Source organism: Thamnophis sirtalis, unplaced genomic scaffold (assembly GCF_051295495.1).
Source record: "Thamnophis sirtalis isolate CommonGarterSnake01/CBP01778 unplaced genomic scaffold, rThaSir2_p1.2 scaffold_15, whole genome shotgun sequence".
Classification (NCBI taxonomy): domain Eukaryota; kingdom Metazoa; phylum Chordata; class Lepidosauria; order Squamata; family Natricidae; genus Thamnophis; species Thamnophis sirtalis.
In genome coordinates this window covers 28,616,717-28,640,056 of record NW_028261395.1, presented here as the reverse complement: position 1 = coordinate 28,640,056, position 23,340 = coordinate 28,616,717, and the positions used below count along the sequence as shown (strand labels likewise).

General features: G+C 43.0%; 1 protein-coding gene across 1 annotated transcript in view; it reads left to right on the top strand.

Moving 5' to 3' along the window:
* PKD2L1 (polycystin 2 like 1, transient receptor potential cation channel) overlaps positions 1 to 23,340 on the top strand; it is a 44,814-nt gene that overhangs the window by 19,372 nt on the left and 2,102 nt on the right. The window contains exons 3-13 of the mRNA XM_087702634.1: positions 1,411 to 1,538; positions 3,058 to 3,311; positions 5,896 to 6,120; positions 9,829 to 10,057; positions 11,309 to 11,479; positions 12,509 to 12,690; positions 16,410 to 16,530; positions 17,506 to 17,604; positions 19,377 to 19,498; positions 20,155 to 20,272; positions 21,931 to 22,067. Coding sequence (XP_087558760.1) covers positions 1,411 to 1,538; positions 3,058 to 3,311; positions 5,896 to 6,120; positions 9,829 to 10,057; positions 11,309 to 11,479; positions 12,509 to 12,690; positions 16,410 to 16,530; positions 17,506 to 17,604; positions 19,377 to 19,498; positions 20,155 to 20,272; positions 21,931 to 22,067 — 1,786 coding nt within the window. The remainder of the gene's footprint in view (positions 1 to 1,410; positions 1,539 to 3,057; positions 3,312 to 5,895; positions 6,121 to 9,828; positions 10,058 to 11,308; positions 11,480 to 12,508; positions 12,691 to 16,409; positions 16,531 to 17,505; positions 17,605 to 19,376; positions 19,499 to 20,154; positions 20,273 to 21,930; positions 22,068 to 23,340) is intronic.

The window sequence follows — 23,340 nt, the reverse complement described above, 5'->3', positions numbered from 1 at the left end:
TGCATGCACACGCACAAAGTGCGCGCACGTGCACAGTGAGTCCCTGAGTGAGCTGCCAGTAGATTCAAATAATTTAACAATCGTGTCTCTGCCCTAATGATTTCTCCCAACAACCAGTTCACCAAACTCCTCAGAAAGTTAACAACTGGTTGTCCTGAAGTGGTGCAAACTGGCTGAATCCCACCACTGATACATGTAATCATAGAAAGAGTAATAGAATAACTGAATTTGAATGGATTCTGACGGTCCTCCAATCTCTCTCACACACACGCCTAAACAGGAGACCCCATACCTGTGATAGCAAACCTATGACACGGGTGCCAGAGGTGGCACGTAGAGCCCTCTCTGTGGGCACATGTCCCATTACCAGCTGCTGTTCGCAGGCGCCAGAGCACCAGAAAATCCCCCCCCCCAATAGCCTGAAAACTGCCCAAAAAACAGCCTGAAAATGGCCCCCAAACCAGCCAAAAAACCTGGCATGTGCGCCAGCCAGCTGGTCTTTGGGTTTCTGGTGCTCCAGCGCGTGTGAAGACCAGCTGGCTGGCATGCATGCACATGCTGGAAACCTGAAGATCAGCTGGCCGGCGCTCACATGCACACTGGCCAGCTGGTCTTCGGGTTTCTAGTATACACATATGTACGCACATGCACCGGGGTGGGTTGCTGCCAGAGTTACTATTGGTTCACTTCACGGTCACGTGTGCACCCGCCACGCATTGCTTGCACATGCGCAGTTGCCTGTTAATAATTATGAGTAAAAACATGCCGGCAATGGCATGGGCGACTGCCAAACTGGTTTGGGGGCGTGGCCAACTGGTTTGATGACCCAGTCCCAATGTCCACTACTGATAGCAACCCACCTCTGACATGCATGCATATTCCAATTTGGGCACTCGGTGCTGAAAAAGTTCGCCATCACTGCCCTATACCATTTCAGACAAAAGGCATGTGTCGTGACAGAGAAGGGATGCTTCCTCCCTGAATGACACTATTTCAACCGATGGGACTCACTGGATGACATTGTTTCAACCGATGGGACTTGGATCATATCTACTCTGACAGATCTGAAGGGCAGACGCTGTCAGAGAAATAATATCTCACAAATAACCTGGCCCTATGCCACATGCAACTTTAAAGATGGCAACCAGCACCTTGATTTTCACACAGTAGCCTGCTGGGGGTAAGTGCAGTTCACATGGCAGTAGTGTTGAGTAGGTATATCTGGTGCACCTAAACACACATGCCACAACATCTGTGCCAGCTAATGCTTTTATGGAATAAGATCCAGTAAAAATCAAGATCATCCCTAATCAGCATTACATATCTCAAGGCATTTAATTAGAAATACATGTTCGATGTTACTGATACATTTCCTGTTTTTTTCCCCCTTCTTTTCTTAAATTCCTCTAGTGACCTATGGGATGACGAGTTCAAATGCCTATTACTATACCAAAGTGATGTCTGAACTCTTTCTGCAGACTCCTTCAGACAGTGGCGTCTCCTTCCAGACCATTGGAAGCATGGCTGACTTTTGGCGAGTGAGTGCCAAGAAGTTTTGGGTGCTGACTTGTAGCCATTTTAAATATGGCTCAGGGACTGAAAACTTCTAGGATTCTTTTGAACTGACTTTAATCTGCCCAATTGAATTGTACACATGTGGAAACCACATTTCATTACCAGATAGCTTATGCGCAATTGCAATGAAAATAAATGTACACAGTTCATCCTATTGTGATTTCTGCACATTCTAGGACTAAGTTATAATCAGTTCATCCATTTCTCCATGTGAGGCTTGGTTAAATTTATATGGCTGGCCAACTCACTCTCTGTGACTTTGAGCAATAAAAAACCCAGTATAAAAACAATAAATGACTGTAAAAAATACAATTTCTGTAACAGAGTTGTTGAAGTCTGGAATGCCCTACGTGATTCAGTTGTCTCATCTACAAATTTTCACAGTGTCAGTTACAATTTTTGACTTCCATGCACCTTACTTTGATACTTAAGTGGTCAGTAGAGGGGGCGTGCGTAAGTGCACTAATGTGCCTATTGTCCCTATCATTGTATTTTTATACTCTTATTCTTGTTCTCATTTATGTTTGACAAAGTCTAATAAATAAATAAATAAAAAACCACCCCTAACGACAACAATTATATTGCTTTCAATGTCCTCTGACTATATATCAAAGAGAATTGATAACTCAGCATTGTCCGGGTATTTATTTATAGGGGGAACATGTCCAGACCAAATGTAATTTCTAATGTTGGATTTTCCCCCTTACCAGAAGGAGCACCTTTGTGGAATACTGTGAAGCTGTTACAATGGCAACTCCACTGTGCTGTACAATAGAAGCCATTTTACAGCAGTACAGTAGAAGCCATTTTAGGCACAACAGGCTGCATCTTAACAGAACACACACACACCCGAGCGGTGTTAGGGGTGTCTTGCCCCCACAGTATTTTTTTCTGGAGTGTAAGTCATCTGTGTACCAAGTTTGGTTGAAATTGATCTAGGTGCTCCAGAGTTATGCTGGAATACACACACACACACACACACACACACACACACACACACACACACACACAAAGAGCCATAGAGAGAGAGAGAGACAGACAGACAGACAGACAAAGATCATATATACTTCTTCCTCTATACTATTATGCAAAGAAAGAGCACTAAACAATTCCAATTTACAAATAAGAACTCTCTTCCTATGCAATTGAAATTCAATCATACTGAGTCAGTAATTGGAGATTGCAAACCTTTTTCGCCATCTCAGAAGCTCCTTGGATCATAAACAACAAAGTTGTCAGGACCATTTCCTGAACTTTTGAACTGAACTTTTGAAACTGAAAACACCATAAATCTCTCCTGTAACCCCTAGAAGGGACTTCAGCTAGCTTAAAAAAAATATCTAAGAACTAGCCACAATTGCTCATTCTTGCATTAATACGACTTCTTCCATTTTGACATACGCAAAAAGCAAATTACATTAATGTCATTCTGTGCCATGTGGCTGTTTCAGATAACATTCCTCTTGTTCTTTATCTCCGTAGTATACACAAGGACCTTTCCTGGATAGTTTATATTGGACTAAGTGGTATAACAATAAATCTTTGGGCCACAATGCACAATCTTATATCTATTATGAAAACTTACTGCTTGGCGTCCCACGGCTACGCCAACTCAAGGTCCAGAACAACTCATGCGTGGTGCATGATGATTTCAAAGAAGATATTGCTGGTTGTTATGATGTATACAGTGAAGAGAAAGAGAACACATCACCCTTTGGACTTTTGAATGGGACAGCGTAAGTAGAGGATAACCTTTTTGAATTTCATAAATGACAGCTCTGAAGTACACATCTATTTCAGAAAATAAGATTGCAGTCAATTTATTGTATAGATTCAGAGGCACAATATCTCATTTTGTTGTCTCATTTATTTTAAAATCATGTATCATGAGTTTGGAAGCTTTCAAAACACCGATAACAAAATCATAAAATTACAGAAAACATAAAATCCATCAGAATGAATAACCTTTGTTAAATATAACTATAAGTAAGGCAATATTAAATTAATAGGACTGTCAGAAGTGAGAAATGTTTTCTGTTTTGAGTTTGTGAGAAAGAACCCTGCTCAAAATATTTCATTAGAACCAAAGGTGACATTCAGCAGGTTCTGACGAGTTCTGGAGAACCAGTAGCAGAAATTTTGAGTAGTTTGGAGTACCGGTAAATACCACCTCTGACTGGCCCTGCTCCCACCTATTCTCTGCCTCCCAAGTCACATTTCGGGAGGGAATGGAGATTTTTCAGTATCCTTCCCCTGCCATGCCCACCAAGCCATGCCATACCCACAAAACAACGCCCTCAGAACCAGTAGTAAAATTTTTTGAATCTCACCGCTAATTAGAACATTTAAAAACTCAAAATAATTAGTCTACGTACCATTGAAACAAAATTTAAAATAAACCATAGAGCTCATGGGCATGTAGAAAAAGCACTTGCTCTTTTCCTCTTTTCATCCCGGTGACACAAATATAACATGCTGGCTACATATATGCTATGCAATCTGCAAAACTATCAATCAAGTATTTCTTTAAGAGACTGTTGTTAAAAATCCTCACTGGGAAAAATATATAACGGTAAGTGGGAAAGACATGGGATATAGGGAGCAGAGATATTGCCAAGAGATGGTCAGATAAGACAGAGTACAGCCTACAGCTGGATAGTGGATGGTGTCAGAGTTTGAAGCAGCAATCATATCCAGAAAGCACACACAGCAGGATTCATTAACTTCTCTTTCTATATAATATAACACATGAAATAAGTATAAATACCCAAACAGGTTTCTCCAACGTGATAGCAGATACAAGCAAACCTAGACAGAGGAGAGAAGTTTCAGTTTCAGTTCAGGCTCCTAGCTGTCTCCAGCAAATACTGTTTCAGTTTCCAAACAGCCCTCATAGGCTGACCCAGTTGCCATGTCTATTCGTTGGCTTACCTTGTTATCATATTTCTGCCAAGTCATGAACTCTCATGCACACGGACAGATGGGACAAGAGGCTCAGAAGGGACCTTCCCTAATTTCTTGTATTGTTAAGGCAAGGGGGAAATATGTACTTTCACACTTGCAAAATATTGTTAAGGTAGCCTTACAATAAAATAATAGCTAGTGCTTCTAGATGTATTTCTTGTCTGGATTACTTTGCAGGGTTGTCAATGAATCAAGAGGATCTGTGAATTTAGATTCCTGCCTTGAGAAGGGGGTTGGATTCCAGATCCAAGATTCTGACTTTTTCCCATAACTCTTTCCTCTTCATAGCTCTCCTAATATTCATAGCATTCACGTCAGTGGTGGGTTGCCAATATTTTTACTACCGGTTTGGGCGCGCTCCTGTGAGCGCGCCCATGCATGCACAACACTTCTGCATATGCACAGAAGCATCCGGGCGGGTGGGCCGCTGCTACTACTCGCCGCCACTACTACCAGTTTGCCCAATCCCAGCCGAACCAGGAGTAACCCACCTCTGATTCACGTCATCAAAATAAATAGTCAAGGGAGAAAAGTTAAACCTTGTACTTCAGATAGTATTTTGGGAATGCTGCTGATAGATTACTGGTTAATTTCTTCAAAAATGATATCTTTATTTATGTATGTATTTGTTTGTCAAACATGTACAAGATAGCAGGCATAGGTATAAACATAAACATGAACAAAGGAAGTAAATACAAATAAATGGGGACAGTAAGACAGGGATGGTAGCAGGGGTGGGTTTCAACCGGTTCGCAGCGGTCCCTGCGAACCGGTTGGTCGGCGAACCCGGAAGTAAGTAACTTCCGGGAATGGCGAAGGGACCACCCACCTGCCCGCGTTCCTTACCGGTCTTCAAAGGCTTCTGTGCTTCCACGCAGGCGCATGGCACATATAGCGCCTGCGCGATTCTCCGCGAGCAGCTGGATGGCACATACAGCGCCTGCGCGAGTCTCCGCAAGCAGCTGGAGCATCGCGCAAGTGCTAAGACGCATGCGTGAACTGTGTGTGTGCATGAGGACGCCGCCGGCCCCGTTCCAACCGAACCGGTTAGAACGGGATTAGCAACCCACCCCTGGACGGTAGGCACGCTAGTGCGGTTATGCACACCCCCTTTACGACCTCTTAGGAATGTGGTGAAGTCCACGCTAGACAGTTTGAGGTTGAAGCTGTGAAGGTTTGAGGCTATAATCATATCACCTCTATATCCAGGAGACAGTTGAACAATACTTTTGTTCTTGGACAGGAAATCATGGATGAAGGATGCAGCTCAAGCTGAGCCAATTCAAGACATTGTGCATTTTCCTTTCACCAATTCTCACTCTCTTTTTTTCCTCCATAAAAACTTTTGTGGCACAGGTGGCAATATTACACAGAGCAAGAACTCGATGGCTCTTCCCACTGGGGCAGATTAACAAGTTACAGTGGAGGAGGCTATTATGTAGACCTCAAAATAACCCGGGAGGAAAGTGCAGAAACTCTACAAGTCTTGAAAGAAAACCTATGGCTGGATCGTGGAACCCGTGCTGTTTTTATGGACTTCTCCGTATATAATGCCAACATCAACCTGTTCTGTGTGCTCAGGTAAGTAGCATTTGAACATGGCAGTTCTGGCTCATTCTTCTGAAATTATTTTTTGAACTTTTCCTTGTCTTTAATTTTTTTCCCTACAATTTTTTTTTATTAAACCATTTTCATTCAGAAAATCAACTTTGAAATACCCCTGTATGATCCATAACATTTCTTACTCAGAAGCAAGAATAAAATTACTGATAAGTGATAAACAGATGTGGGACACAGTGGCTCAGTAGCTAAGACAGTGAGCTTGCCGATCAGAAAGGTCGGCAGTTCAGCAGTTCGAATCCCTAGCGCCGTGTAATGGTGTGAGCTGCCATTACTTGTCCCAGCTCCTGTCAACCTAGCAGTTCGAAAGCATGTAAAAATGAGAGTAGAAAAAATAGGAACCACCTTTGGTGGGAAGGTAACAGTGTTCTGTGCGCCTTTGGCATTTAGTCATGCCGGCCACATGACCACGGAATTGTCATCAGCGCTGGCTCTTCAGCTTAGAAACGGAGATGAGAACCACTGCCTAGAATCGGGAACAACTAGCACATACACTATATTGCCAAAAGTATTCGCTTACCCATCCAAATAATCAGAATCAGGTGTTTCAATCACTTCCATGGCCACAGGTGTATAAAATCAAGTACCTAGGCATGCAGACTGTTGTTATAAACATTTGTGAAAGAATGGGTCGCTCTCAGGAGCTCAGTGAATTCCAGCGTGGAACTGTGATAGGATGCCACCTGTGCAACAAATCCAGTCGTGAAATTTCCTCGCTCCTAAATATTCCACAGTCAACTGTCAGCTTTATTATAAGAATGTGGAAGTGTTTGGGAATGACAGCAACTCAGCCACGTAGGCCACGTAAACAACCGGAGCAGCGTCAGTGGATGCTGAGGCGTATAGTGCGAACAGGTTGCCAACTTTCTGCAGAGTCAATCGCTACAGACTTCCAAACGGCATGTGGCCTTCAGTAGCTCAAGAACAGTGCACAGAGATCTTCATGGAATGGGTTTCCATGGCCAAGCAGCTGCATCCAAGCCATACATCACCAAGTGCAATGCAAAGCGTCGGATGAAGTGGTGTAAAGCACGCCGCCATTGGACTCTAGAGCAATGGAGACGCGTTCTCTGGAGTGACGAATCACACTTTTCCATCTGGCAATCTGATGGACGAGTCTTGGTTCAGCTGTTGCCAGGAGAACGGTACTTGTCTGACTGCATTGTGCCAAGTGTAACATTTGGTGGAGGGGGGATTATGGTGTGGGGTTGTTTTTCAGGAGCTGGGCTTGGCCCCTTAGTTCCAGTGAAAGGAACTCTGAATGCTTCAGCATACCAAGACATTTTGGACAATTCCATGCTCCCAACTTTATGGGAACAGTTTGGAGCTGGACCCTTCCTCTTCCAACATGACTGTGTACCAGTGCACAAAGCAAGGTCCATAAAGACATGGATGACAGAGTCTGGTGTGGAGGAACTTGACTGGTCTGCACAAAGTCCTGACCTCAACCCGATAAACCACCTTTGGGATGAATTAGAGTGGAGACTGAGAGCCAGGCCTTCTCGTCCAACATCAGTCTGTGACCTCACAAATGCACTCCTGGAAAAATGGTCAAAAATTCCCATAAACACACTCCTAAACCTTGTGGATAGCCTTTCCAGAAGAGTTGAAGCTGCTATAGCTGCAAAGGGTGGACCAGTGGTGGGTTTCAAAATTTTTTAGAGCCTATTCTGTAGGTGTGGCCTGCTTTGTGGGAGTGGCTTGCCGGCCATGTGACCAGGTGGGAGTGGCTTGCCAGCCATGTGACTGGGTGGGAGTGGCTTGCCAGCCATGTGACCAGGTGGGAGTGGCTTGCCAGCCACATGACTGGGTAGGAGTGGCTTGCCAGCCATGTGACTGGGTGGGCGTGGCCAACTTGTAAACTGTGGTGAAACTCATTTAACAATGCTCTTGCTTAGCAACCAAAATGTTGGCTCAGAAACCCTGGCATTTGAAGTGTGCAAGTCTTAAAGCTCTCAAGTTACAAGACCCTTGCACCCCTAACCCTTTAGAAAAACAAACCCCAGGGGTGTTCAAACTTGACAGCTTTAAGACTTGTGAACTTCAACTCCCAGAATTCCTCCTCTTACTCATCATCTTGATGATGTGCGGACAGATGGGGGGGAGCTGGAACCGGTTCTAAACGGCACTGTAGATTTGTGGAGCCTCTTCTATAGAAGAGGTTAGAACTGGCAGAAACCCACCCCTGGGGTAGACCGACGTCATATTGAACACTATGGATTAGGAATGGGATGTCACTTACAGTAAGTTCATATGCGAGTAAAGGCAGGTGAGCGAATATTTTTGGCAATATAGTGTGTTTGAAGGGAACTTTTACCTTAATAAACAGACAATATTTACATGGAAACAAGCCTAACTGAATATGCCATTCTTTTGATGAAAAAAGATCGAGATCTTATTTCAATATGGCAGTTCTTTCAACTTTGGGGAGTTTAAGATGTATGGATTTGGGAAATCTTGGTGTTGATGTCCACATGTGTTAAAGTTCCCAAGATTGAGAAAAACTGCAGTATGGAGGCCAAACCAACTCAGGAGAACTAGCCCCAGTCAAATGCTCTCTCCTTATACCCCATTCATACCTTGAAATGCTGATAGGGTCCTAAACCTGTAGTGCTGGTGACAGCATAGAAGTGGAGAAAAAGTAGCCCCAAGCCTATATAAATAGCAGAGCACTGGAAACAGTGGAATGGTGAAAGAGTGGAATGGTGGAACAAAACACTGTAAAGATGGAATGCGGGAACTAATGACTGGATTCCTTGGCTGGTAAAAGTACTGTTGGAAGAAACGTCCTTCTGGGTTCAGTTCCAAGTGGAGAAAAAGACACTGGAAACATGGAGGTGCTTGGAAAGATAGTTTAACGGTGGACAGGACCACATGGCTTGAGCTCCTGAACAGAAAAGGGGGATCACATGTGTCCAGATGTTGGCTGAAGAAGAAAAAAGAGACTGAGATGCTGAAAGTTCCTGGTTTTATACCCTCTCTGGCCTTTGATCTTGATCTTGTATTCTGATTGGTTGTCAGACTCCCATGGGGCTATGCAGGGGCAACTCTCTAGGCTGTGTTTTGAGTCCAGGTTTGGTTGAGCATTGCTTCTTCCCAGGTGCTCTGTGGTGAGATGGGTAAAGGGCTAATACCATCATACCTTAATCCCATCACCCTGGAGCTGAAGGGGGGAGATCTTTGTTATGTAGAATCGACTCAGGCTTTTTAATGGTGCATTGACAAAGGTGGGGGCTATTAAGAGTGAGTCTGCTTCCTGCCTAAAAACATGTTTCTTCATTTCTGATCCAGGGAAATATAATATTCTGCCTTTTCAATATTTCCCAGGATATTTCATTTTTCTAGGAGAAGGGTGGGTTTTAACTTCCTACAGTACAACGTGGCTAACATCTTAACATCAGGATTACTACCAAATTAATTAATTTCAAAAGTGGCTTTTGCTTCTTTTGTTTTCTTCACTTTTGGGCAAAAGTGAATCACCCAGTCTTATTGCAATTCCCCAGGGACTGTGGAAGAAATAAGAAGTTAACTTCCAAATAGATTGATCTTTCTATTTTAAATGTTTCTATATATCTAGTAGCTGATTTTCCAACAGGAAATAGTCAATATAAAAAGAATATTAGCCCTTGCTACCAGGTATGTTTACGCACTATCTTCTCTGCTGCCTAGGTTGGTGGTGGAATTCCCTGCCACTGGGGGTGCCATTCCCTCATGGCAGATCCGGACTGTGAAACTACTCCGGTATGTCAGCACTTGGGATTTCTTCATTGTCTCTTGTGAAATTGTCTTCTGCATCTTTATCTTCTATTACGTTGTGGAAGAAATCTTGGAACTGCACATTCACAGGCTTCAGTACTTCACCAGCATCTGGAACATTTTGGATATAGTGGTCATTTTGGTGAGATTTCTTCTATATATTTTTTTTTGGTCTTTTAATGACCCCATAATCCCTAGTATTGGGCTGGAGTCGGGACAACTGAATGGAACTGAGTGTTTACTGGCCGGATGCCTTTCCTGTCGCCAATGTGGAGTTCTCAGCAGATATATTCTCATCGTGCCCAGAGAGAGAAATATCTGCCTCTACCTAGGATTGAACTCACAGCCTCTTGATTGTGAGGTGAGAGTTCCACCTCTAGGCTACCACACCAGTGGGGTTCCAGATCCCTTTGCAACCGGTACGCTGCAATGGGCTGGGTGTCCACCACCCACCACCCGCCACACTCCAGCTGCTCGGTGGGGCGCCGTATGCTCCATGCACAGGCGCAAATGCCCGGTTGGGTATACCTGTATCAAATGCAGGTAAGGAGAGAGAGCGGGTGGATGGGCTCTCTGGAGCATTGTACCGGAACGGTACCTGGTGCTCCCAGAGGGCACCAGTACGCCTGTACCAGGGCGTTCCGGCCATAACCCACCATTGCACCGCACCACTCAAGATTTCTTCTAATAGGATTATAATAGTAAACATATTAAAGCAATGTGATAATTAATATAGTTAAAATGGGAGAAGAAAGATTAGACTTAAAAGTTTCATTGATTTTGAAATGATTAGTTAACTAGACATTTACTTAGGTGCCTATGTGTTATAATTACACTGACTATATATATATATATATATATAAAAGTGGCTGTGTGTGTGTATGTTCCAGCATAACTCTGGAACACCTCGAGCAACCAAATTTGGCACACAAATGACTTACTCTCTGGAAAAAAATACTGTGGGTGTAAGACACCCTAACCCTCCTCAGAGTGTGCATTCTGTTAAGATACAGACTGTTGTGCCTTAAAATGGATTCTACTGTACTGCCATAAAATGGCTTCTACTGTACAGCACAGTGGGATTGCCATGGTAACGGTTTCACAGTACTCCACAAGGGGGCTCCTTCTGGTAAGGGGGAAAATCCAACATTAGAAATTATGTTTAGTCCGAACATTTTCCCCCTATAAATAAATACCCGGACAACGCCGGGTTATCAGCTAGTTGTTTATAAGGACCAAGTAAGGAAATCACAGTTGAACATGGGAATGAGGTGAGGCTTCTGCCCCCTTTGCTCCTGTGCATTGGAATCCCTTGGCAGATATTTGAAAGGGGAGGAGAAGGAAACGCTTTTGCACCCTCTGCCCTTTCTATTGAATCTCACATTTCTCTCAGCTTTCTGTTTTAGCCATTGGATTCCACATTTTTCGTACCATTGAAGTCAACAGGTTAATGGGACAGCTGCTAAGAAATCCCAACATCTACGCAGACTTTGAATTTCTGGCTTTTTGGCAAACCCAGTACAACAACATGAATGCTGTGAACTTGTTCTTTGCCTGGATCAAGGTACTTTTCATCCTTTGTCTCTCATCCCAATTTGATAAAGTAAGAATTTTCTATCCAGTAGGGGTGATAAAAGGGATGTGATGGCTCAGTGGCTAAGACGCTAAAACGTCTTATGTTTTAGCTAAAACTGCATTGAAGAAATTGAACAAGAGAAGTGGAAGTAACTTAGGAGGAGCTGAAAGAGGAAGAGGCTGCATTTGGGGGTGGCTTGACAAGGAATGCGGTCGATCAGAAAGGTCAGCAGTTCAGTGGTTGGAATCCCTAGCACCACATAACGGAGTGAGCTCCTGTTACTTGTCCCAGCTTCTGCCAACCAAGCAGTTCGAAAGCATGTAAAAAGGCAAGTAGAAAAATAGGGACCACCTTTGGTAGGAAGGTAACAGCGTTCCATGTGCCTTCGGTGTTTAGTCATGTCGATCACAGAGACAACTTCGGACAGTGTTGGCTCTTCGGCTTTGAAACGAAGATGAGCACTGCGCCTTAGAGTCAGGAACGACTAACACATATGTTTGAGGGGAACCTTTACCTTTATCTTTTGGGGTGATAAGGTGGCAATAAAGGAACAGTGCTGGTATCTGTTTACTGTTTTGATTTATACCCTGTTATTTTATCCATAAAGCACTCAAGGTGGCCAAGAGTCTAAAATATAAATCATCAAAAAATTAAAACCAAATGAGAACAGTTAACATCATTCGTCACAAATTCTGTCGGAAGAGAAAGATCTTTTTCTTGAAAGTGCCAGGGCCAAATGCAATTCCTGAAGGAAGATATTCTATAGCTGGGGAGTAATTCAATAGATGGCCCTGGGAAAGTATTTCCACTCATTTCCCTTTTTGGGATTGCAAAACAATAGTAAAGGAGAAACAATTTGAGAATGCCAATTTACTTTATATATGCCTTATCCCATTGCATGCAGAATACTGAATTTTTAAAGTCCAGATAGAAATTGTCTTTCTTTATTTTTCATCGTCTATTCTAACCCCAAACCTAAGAAGTTCACTGGCAGTTCTCTTTTCCTCTCCTATCCAGATATTCAAATATATTAGCTTTAACAAAACAATGACCCAGCTGTCTTCCACTCTTGCCCGATGTGCCAAGGACATTCTGGGTTTTGCCATCATGTTCTTCATTGTCTTTTTTGCCTATGCGCAACTGGGCTATCTCCTTTTTGGAACCCAAGTGGAAAACTTCAGCACCTTTGTTAAATGCATGTGAGTATCTCCCATGTTGTCCTTTCCTTTTTTTACTTCTCCTTCATGGCAAGGATCTCAGCCAGATGTTTATTATCCAGAAGTCTGTTTAACTTCTAATCTGAACTGATTATTCCGCATGAGGAGTTAAGTTATCCTGGTCCACTCTATTCTTTTTCTTTGAAATATGTTGTTTTGTTTTTTGCTTTGTAACAGTAAACCGCCCAGAGTAGCTGTGCAGTCAAGTAGCATTGAAATTGAAATAATAAATGCCTTAGAGAGGTTTCATGTACCCATATCTTTCTTGAAACCCTTCCAAAACTCCAAACACACAGGTAATAAGAAATGTTGTTCTTGCCTGTTTAAATGATGCATGAACTCCAAAAATGCGACACAAAGGCTTTGGTCCTATTCCTCTGACCTCAAACAGGACAAAAAGACCAAAAGAAAATGATTTCACACCCCTGACCAAAAGTATCAGTAAAAGTTATAATAATAAATATCTGGTCATGTGAAAGACATGATCCTTAATGTTTCCTGGCCTCAAACCCTTCTCCTTAAACTGATTCTCCAATGGATTCACAACCACTTCAGATTAGATGTTGCAAGATTGGTAATATACCATACTTTTCGGAGTATAAGATGCACTTCTCCCCCCCCCACTCCAAAAGTGGGTGAAAATTGAGGTGTGTCTTATACACCGAATGTTGCTGAAGCCCCACTCACCTGCTGGTCCCCACCCTTTGGCTGTTTTTGGCCTCCATGTGTCGCGTTTTCAGCCTCTGCACACTCGGATTTTGGCCTCCACACATCACATTTTCGACTGGTTCCAGGTGACAGGGATTGGCGGGATCCCCATCACCTGTAACCAGCTGAAAATGCTATGCACAGAGACGAAAAACAGGGCATGCAAAGGCTGAAAACATGACGTGCGAAGGCTGAAAAAGCGACACGCTGAGGCAGCTATTGGCAGTGGTGTCCTGTGGCGATCCCTGAAGCCTGGAACAGGTCTAAAGTGGAGCATGCAGAGGCCAAAAACGCGATGCAAGGACTCCAAAAATACGACGCAAAGAGGCGGAGATGGGCTGTGGAAATCCCTACAGCCTGGAACAGCTCATTAGTGGTATTCCTGGAGACCGATCCAACTGCCAATCAGTTGCTGGTGCCGAATCAGGCTGTGATAATATGCTAAAGCTGACCAGGCTATTTGCTGTTTGCTACAAGGATGCTAGCCAGATGAATACCGATGGATGCTGGTAGGCAGAGGCAGAATTTTTTTTCTTGTTTCCACCCAAAAAACTAATGTGTGTTTTATACTCTGGACCATCTAATGCGAAAAATACAGTATACTTTATTCTATGAACCTAATTAGAAGTCTAGTTGCAGGATTTGTAGGAATGGAAGAACTGCTGATCCAGGTGAGTTTTCAAGTCTCTATTACCGTATTTTTCAGAGTATAAGACACACCTTTTTCCCTCAAAAAAGAGGCTGAAAATAGGGGTACATCTTATACACTGAATGCAGCATTTTTTGCCTCCTGAAACCTTGCCCCCTTCACCAAAATGGCCATGCATAGCTTGTAGGAGGCTTTCAGAGAGCTCCTGGAGGCTGGGGAGGGCAGAAATGAGCAAACAAGAGCCCATTTTTTGCTCAATTTTTGTTCCCTCAACCCTCAGAAGTGCTCTATAAGCTTCCTAATGCCCTTTTTTGACAAAAATGGGCCAGTTTTTGCAAAACGTGGGCCAGTTTTTGCTCGTCTCCCCCCCCGAACACTCTACAAGCCTCCTAAGGGCTATTCATGCCCTTTTTTTGGGGGGGGAAACGAGCCCATTTTTGTGAAAAATGGGCTGTTTTTGGGAGGTTTGCAGAGTGCAAAACCTTTTTTTTTTTTAATTTGCCTCTTCAAAGCCTCGGTGCGTCTTATACTCCGAAAAATACGGTAGATGATTAGGAGGAATCTAATTCCCTTTCCACATTTCCATTTTCTTAGTTCTTCCTCCATCTTTACCATGCCATCTGGTCTTTCAGAGGAGAATGTATCAGGGAGCTGGCAGCCATGATGGTTCAACTCATCGTTCACCTGTCCTTCTGCTTCTTCCTACCAAAGGAGCTGTGAAATGTGGCCAGTGTAATATATTACAATAATACAATTAAATAGATTTAATAACACCCATGCCAAGATCCCGTTCCCTATCAGCCACATGATCCACAGTGGTGGTAGTGGTGGGTTATTCATGTTTCAGGAAGAATTGTAGACACAGAACTTTCTGCATAGGTTTCCTTCCATGTTTAATGGGTTCATAGTAATAATACTTTATTTGCCAGCGCACAACATATGTACAATGAGGGCATTGTATACCCTCAGTGCATATCCCCCCCCCCCGCCAACACAGTGAGCACAAAAAAAATCCCTAAACCAATAAATCATATTAACAAACACTCAGTCCCATTACACCAGTATGAACATGTTACACATTGTGCTGGCCCTGCAAGTCCATTGCACTACATAGTTATGATGTTATTTCGCATTCAGGAGTCTGACAGCCCACGGATAAAAACTGTTCTTCAGCCGGTTTGTATGGCTGCCTCTGCTTCTATATCTCCTTCCACATGGTAGGAGAATAAAGAAGGACTGATGGGGTGCGATTCGTCCCTGGGGGTTTTCCTCATTCTTCTAAGGCAGAGAGCCCCAGCGATCTCATCTCGTGGTGTCAGGGGGCAGCCCATGATGTCTTGTGCTGTGCTCACCACCCTCTGTAGTGTTTTTCTATCCGTGGATGTCAAACAGGCATGCCATACTGTGGTGCAATAAGCGAGGATGCTTTCTATTGTGGACCGGTAAAAGGAATGAAGGAAGTTAGCACCTAAACCCCTCCTAGAAAAATGAAATATCTTGGGAAATATTGTAAAGGCAGAATATTATATTTCCTTGGATAAAAAATGGAGAAACATGTTTTTTGGCAGGAAATAGACTCACTCTTAATAGCCCCCACCTTTGTTAATGGGCCATTTTAAAAAAGCCTGAGCTAGTCTACATAACAAAGGTAGCATTAGCCTTCTACAGAAACTTACCACATGGCATCTGGGAACTCAACCAAGCTTGGGACTCAAAAAGGCACACAACCTACAAAGTTAGCTAAGACCCACCCCCCCCCCCCAGCCCCTGGGAGTCTGACAACCAATCAGAATACATTTCTTAGACAGGAACAGGAAATGGAGAGGTGGGGCTGAATAGAGAGTATAAAAAACCCAGGAACTCTCAGTAAGCCCCTTCTTTCTCTTTTCTTCTTCACCCAACATCTGGAAGCATGTGACTCCCTGACTGTTCAGGAAGTCAAGCCATGTGGTCCTGTCCACCATTAAAACCATCTTTCCAAGCAGCCTTCTTGTTTCCAGTGTCTTTTTCCCCACTTGGAACTGAATCCAGAAGGACATTTCTTCCAACAATTGGTCATCAGTTGTTCTTCCACCCTGTTTTTAGGCAAGACCCTAAAGAAATGGAGTCTCTGTTGGGCCTTCCTGGCCACCTGGGTCGTGTTGTGTTTCCAGGTAAGGTCTTCGCTGAGATGGACTCCCAGGAATTTAAAGGAGGAGACTTTATATGGAGATCTAACTCAACTACTTAGCTCTGTATTTCAGAAAGAAGAGGGAGAAATATTTTTGCTTATCTAAATCCTTCCATCTCAGCTCTTTTCCTGAAAAATCATATTGCCAACTCATTTCCTTTTTCCATTCTACAGCTTCACACAATTTCGCATCATTCTTGGTGATTTTGACTATAATGCTATTGACAATGCCAACAGAATCTTGGGACCCATATATTTTGTCACTTACGTCTTCTTCGTCTTCTTTGTGCTATTGGTAAGTTGATTTTGATTTAATGAACTTAAAGGAGGGTAGATTTTGGATGAAGAGCGAGGGGGACTAATGGTAAAAGCAGATTTAGGGTGAGACAGTTGATCATTGGAAATACCGATTTGCCTGAATCAGTAACATTTTTACTACCAGTTCAGGCAAACCGGTCCAAACTGGTAGCATTTCACCCCTTGATTGAGGGGAAATATGGATCTCTCCTGTAGTGTATTTAGCAAAGACAGTAAGCCCAGGACTCAGATGTTTTAATGCCCTCTTCAACTGTATGATGCTTTGATAAATATTTCTCCCTCTGTAACATATAATTCTAACAAAAAAATTAAAAGAAATTCCTAGTTTTTCATATAAAATCTTTTCCCTGGTTTTCAAAAAGTGAAATAATAGAACAGACCAAAAAAAAGTTTTGTTTTGGAATTGCTATCTAATATTGAAGCATTACTGTGTTTTCCCCAAAATAAGACAGGGTCTTATTTTCTTTTGACCCCCTCCCCAAAAAAGCGCTTGGCCTTATTTTCAGGGAGGTCTTATTATTTTTGAGGTGCAGAAGGCAGCGAGCGGGGTCACATGAGGGCTGCTGCTGTGTTGCAATATTTTGGGGGAGGGCTTATTTGGGGGGAGGGCTTATTTTAGCACATGCGCTCAAAAGCCAATTGGGCTTATTATTGGTCTTATGTTCAAGTGAAAAGGGTAGTTCCAATTCTTCAAATCACATAAAAGCCACAAGTGCAGAGCAAATTCCCCCTCACCCCCCCCACACCATTCAGAAGAGCAGATTCTTGTAAAAAGTTTATTTTTCCTTTCAAATTCATTCTTAGATATAGATTCTTATAATTGTTATTTAACATATGTCAATTCATATCATTTTTCTGCTTGTATATTTACATTTTGATATTTTCTTAATTCCTCAGAAGACTGGATTCTTAATTTCAAGATAATCTGCACTGTATTTTTTCTTTTCTACAGAACATGTTTCTGGCTATTATAAATGACACCTACTCTGAAGTAAAAGAGGAACTTTCAAACCAGAAGAATGAACTGCAGCTATCGGACATCCTGAAGCAGGTAGTTCATCCATTTATACCTTTATTTCATCTTTTATGAATGAGATTGTTTTTGAATGAATGCTTGCTAGGGAGCACTTTGGCACCTCTAGAAATCCTTTGGGAATTTCCATTTCCATGGCAACTGTATGGTGCAACCCTCAGGGGGTTTCCAACCAGAGATGAGTTCTTACCTATTCGGCCCGGTTTGGACAAATAGGTAGTAACTACGGTGGACACGTGACTGTACCGGTTCTATGATCGGCAGCACCATCTTGATTTTCTGTTCTGCACATGCGCAGAACAATCTTCATTTAAAAAATGTGATTTTTATTCATTTTTTAATGTTGTGTGCATGCACAGATCGTTTAAAACAGAAATGGGCACTGAGGGGATAAGACACCCTGTCTGGTATACATGTGAGCAAAGAAAACACGTGCGCACAATTTTACGACCAAACCAGTAGTAATGGTGGCCGGAACCTACCCCTTGTTTCCAACCTGTAATAAAAGCTTCTCTGGTGTTTTGCCTGGACCCATAGTGAAAGCCAGGGACACCAGTCATTCCAATACCGAAGTGAAGCCCAGGCTGTCCTTAACTTACTATCACAATTGGAACTAGAATTTCTATGGCTAAGCATAGCGGCTGTTACGTGAGTTGTGCCTGATTTTGCAACCACGTTGCCATGGTTGATAAATGAATCACTGCCGTTATGTGAATCACACAGTCATTAAGTGACTCCAGCTTCCCCCACTGACTTTGCTTGTTGGAAACCAGCTGACAAGGTCATAAATGGCAATTACATCCATGGGAAGTTGCAACCATAGTAAATACATGCCAGTATCCATCCAGCCAAATTCTGAATATGTGACCATGGGAATGCTGCGATGTTATAGCTTTGATTGTAAGTCACTTTTTTCAATGCCATTGTAACTTTTCGGTCAAGTTTTTAAAATTTATATACTATCTGATAACCCAGTGTTGCCCGGGTATGTATTTATCCCAATCCTGGATTAGAGGGAGCCCCCTTGTGGAGTACTGTGAAGCCATTACCATGGGAACTCCACTGTGCTGTTCAATAGAAGCCATTTTAAAGCTCAACAGGCTGTATCTTAACAGAACTTGACTCCTGAATCTAAAATGCACACTATCACTGTCAAAGGTGCTGTGACTTGATGCTATAGATATAGTCCTTTTTATTTCAGTGGCCCAGGCATTCTGGAGTTATGCTGGAACACACACACACACAGACACACACACACGGACAGACACACAAACACACACACACACAAACAAACACACACACACAGCCATATAGTGTATTGTCCGGGCATACCATTTAACAAAAGAAAAAAAGATAACACATATACTGATAGCAATAATAGTGATATAACAAAATAATTCTAACCACATTTATTATTATATTCACTTATTTATGTTCCTATTAAATATATTAGATGAAGAAGGAGTATTGTTATATGTATTCCAATGCCATTGTAACTTTGAATGGTTACTAAACAAAAAGTTGTAAATAAAGAATTGCCTGTACTTTATACAAACATAGTTATATAAAAGTGAAACTGATAGTATCAGTTTCTTTCCAATATTTGTGACTGTGCCTTATTCAAGTAATTTCAGAAAAAGTGTAGGGTAGAAAGGAACTTGTGAATTAAGGCCTCAGCTGGGGTGTCTGCCATTGTGCAGCCTTGTCCAGTAGTTGCTAATGTTGTGTATTGTGATGGCCACAGTGTAAAACAATGACGATAACTTTCTTTTGCATTATTTGTGTAAAAGGGCTATAACCGGACACTGATGAAGCTGAAGCTGAAAAAAGACCGAATCTCTGATGTACAGAAAGCTTTGCAGAAAGGAACCAAAGAGCTGGAATATGAAGACTTTAAGAACAGTTTGAGAGAGTAAGCATCTTTCCAGTTGAAATTCACAAATCTCCCTCATTAGACCAGGGATGGTTAACCTTTCGGTTGCCGCGTGCCGAAAATGCAATGCATATGTGACAACCGCCCTGCACCCTGCCCCTGCACATGTGCACATGTTCCCCCCACCCCTGTGCATGCACGAGCAACGCCCTTGCACCCTGTTTTGGACCTAGCAGGCCTCCCTGCAGCCTCCTTGAACCAAAAATAGGCCATGGGGGGGGGGCGCTGCCGCCCATCCTGTTTTGTGCCTCCCAGGTTTCTCTGAAGCCTCCTGGGACCAAAAACGGGGAACAGGGGGGAGTGCATCCCCTCTGTGCTCAAGTGCAGGCACATGCAACACCCTGCATGCGCCCCTGCGCATGCACAGCAGAGACCCAAAAATCAGCTGGCTGTCAGGAGGCGTGTGCTGTGTGGTGGAGCTGAGCTGGGGTGATGGCTAGCATGCCCACAAGGAGGGCTCCACATGCCACCTGTGGCACTCATGCCATAGGTTCACCATCATAGCATTGTACCATCATACCAGTCAAGCAGTGTGCTTCAGTATCAACCTTGCTATTTATGCATCAAGTGTTACATTTTCAGATTTCGTGTTCACCCTTCTCTCTGTTCCCCATCCTTACCCTCAATTTATTCAGGCTGGGTCATGCGGAACATGAAATCACAGCAGCCTTTGCAAAATTTGATAAAGATGGTAACCAGATCCTTGACGAGGAAGAGCAGAAGAGAATGCGGAATGATCTAGAGGAGAACAAAGTAAGGGGGAAAGGTGATCTGTGATGGAATATAATGAGGAGGTGGATCACCAGGAGGGAGGGAGGGAGAGGCAACTCGGCTCAGGTATCATGTGTGGGAGAAAAAAGGTGAATACTTCACAGAGTATATTGTAGATTCAGGTAAGTAGAGTCCTCAGTCTGGCAAGTTTTTTTTCTATAGGTATGGAACAATAAGGAACTCAGCAGGGGTAGGATTTAAATATTTTAGCAACTGGTTCTCTGCCTGTTTGCTGGGTGGGCGTGGCCTACTTGGCCTCCTGCACTGCGGTGGGGGTGCATTTTCACCCTCCCCGAGCTCTGGAGGCTTTTCTTGAGCCTCCGGGAGGGCGAAAATAGCTCTCTCCCTGGGCTCCAGAGGCCAGAAACGGGCCTGTTTCTGGACTTCTGAGAGGGTCATTTTTTACCTTCCCAGAGCTTCTGCACAGGCCCTGCACTTACCTGGCATCCAAAATGGACCACATGGAGACTCCTGGGAGGGGCGGGGTGGGGTGGGCAGGGCAGGGCCAGCCAGTCCTTGCAACTACCAATTCAGTGAACCAGGTGTAAAACTAGCATCTGGTTCACCTGAACTGATCTGAACCGGCTGAATCCCACTCCTGGGACTCAGATTGGAAGAACTCTTCATGACATTCTTAGCTTTGAGCCTGACATCTGGTTTGTATACACTGTTTAAACTTTCATATATTGATATTCTATGGTCTGAAATAAGAAATGCTTTAGGGATAGGACTCATGCCATATAACGATTTCTCTATCTTGGGCTCTTCGCATTTAGTAAGAAAAGGGAGAAAGCTGAGTGTAATTCATTTTTAAGTTAATTAATACTTTGCTGAAGCAATATGCAAACCAATATTCAATTACTCTTCATCTCTATTATACTTTTCTCCCTGACAACAAAAGTAGAAATAAGAGAAACTGCATATATTAGTATTACATGCAAAAATGCATTTTACTGTGGAGTTTTTGATGCTCATATTAGGAATAATATGTGTTGTTGTTAGTTGCGAAGTCATGTCCAACCTATCACGACCCCATAGACAACGTTCCTCCAGGCCCTCCTGTCCTCTACCATCCTCTGGAATCCATTTAAGCTCACGTTGTCTTCTTCAGTGACTGCATCCAGCCACCTCATTCTCTGTTGTCCTATTCTTCTTTCCCCCTCAAGGGGAAAAGTCCTTCCTTCTCATTAGGTGGCCAAAATATTTGAGTTTCATCTTCAGGATCTGCCCTTCTAAAGAGCAGTCAGGGTTGATCTCCTCTAGGACTGACCGGTTTGATCGCCTTGCAGTCCAAGAGACTCACAGGCATAATATGTATAATATGCATATTCTGATCAATGTGAGTGCAAATGCATATGAACTTGTGACAACTACGGACAGTTCTACCTATGAACAATAAATAAGTTATGGGATCGGGAGCAGTTATTGAGAAGAGCCCGCTAAAGATAGGAGTTTCAGGATCAAGTAGTAGAAGATTGCTATGGCATAAATTTGTTAGCTGTACAGAGAGTTAAAGTGAAACTCGTAGGTCAGTAATAAATCCAGTGGAAGAAAACACACAAATCCATGTCTGCAAGATTTTAAATTATTACAGTGAAATCTCATTATGATTAAATAACTGATTAAATTTTGTTCCTCAGGTTGCTCTGAATGAAGAAATTGAAAATTTGGGGAAATCCTTCAGGGACAACACTTTAGACAATAATCTTGGTTTTGCAGAGGCAAAGAATAATCAAGCAAACAAAACCAGCCGAATTTCTGAGGAAGAATTCCAAATGTGTGTAGTATTTCATTTGATTTTAACCAATAACCAAATACATATCAAAATATACAGGTAAAATTCACAGGCCCTAAAGGGAAAGAAAATGTTAACATTTACTAAATGAACATACACAAATGGCAGCACTTGGAGACCAACAAATCTGCTAGTGTTGATTAATATGAAACCTGTTTCATTGGCAGAGCACAGTAAAGCAAGGCGGTCGGTTTCCAGCTGAATAGGCAAGTTGTTTATGAAGTGTTAGGCGTGGGATTATGAGTACCAAAAATGAGTACCAATTTTTCAAACCTTCAGTGTTCTACACCTCCCAACCTATTGCCTACAACAGGTAATGAATTATAAATAGCAATAACACTTAGACTTACCGTATTTTTTGGAGTATAACACACATTCCCCCCTCCCCTAAAAAAGGCTGAAAATATGGGTGTGTCCTATACTCCAAATGTAGCCCTGCTCACCCGCCGCCCAACACCCTTCAGCCTCCACGCATCCTCTTCCTGGCTGCAGAGATTGCCACAGACAGTGGCTTGCGTTTTTGGGCTCTGCACCTCGCGTTTTCAGCCTCCAAATATTCCATTTGAGACACGTTCAAGGCAGCTGGAATCACCAGAGCACATCACTGCCAGTCGCCGCCTCTTCATGTTGCGTTTTCGGGCGGCAATTGGAGTGTATGGAGGCTGAAAATGCAAGATGTGGAGCCCAAAATGGCAACCCGGAACAGCTGCTGCCTTCTTTCATCTCTTCCATGCTTTGCCTGCTTTACTAATTGCAGCTCCCTATGATGATCAGTTGTGCCTTAAAAGCTGCTTTTTAGCCCCAATGAGGTGCATGCAGGCGATGCACACTGCTCGCTCACAAACAGCAAACTAATCTGCTGAAGCTGTGCTGAAGGACGCTAGCCAGATGAATACCTGGTAGGCAGATTTTTCCCCCCATTTTCTTCCCTAAAAACTAAGGTGCATCTTATACTCCGGAGCATCTTATGCACTAAAAAATACAATATATTACTGCTTTATAGCCCTCTAAGCAGTTTTACAGAGTCAGCCTATTTCCCCCCAACAATCTTGGCCCTCATTTTACCCATCTCAGAAGGATGGAAGGCTGAGTCAGCCTTGAGCCTGGTGGAATTTGAACTGCCAAATTGCAGGCAGACAGCAGGCAGCAAAAGTAGCCTGCAGTCCTGCACTCTAACCACTGTGCCACCGAGGCTCTTCAAATTGGAAGTTGGGGGTTTACAGTACTGTCTTCTCTTTTATTCTCCCTGGTCTTT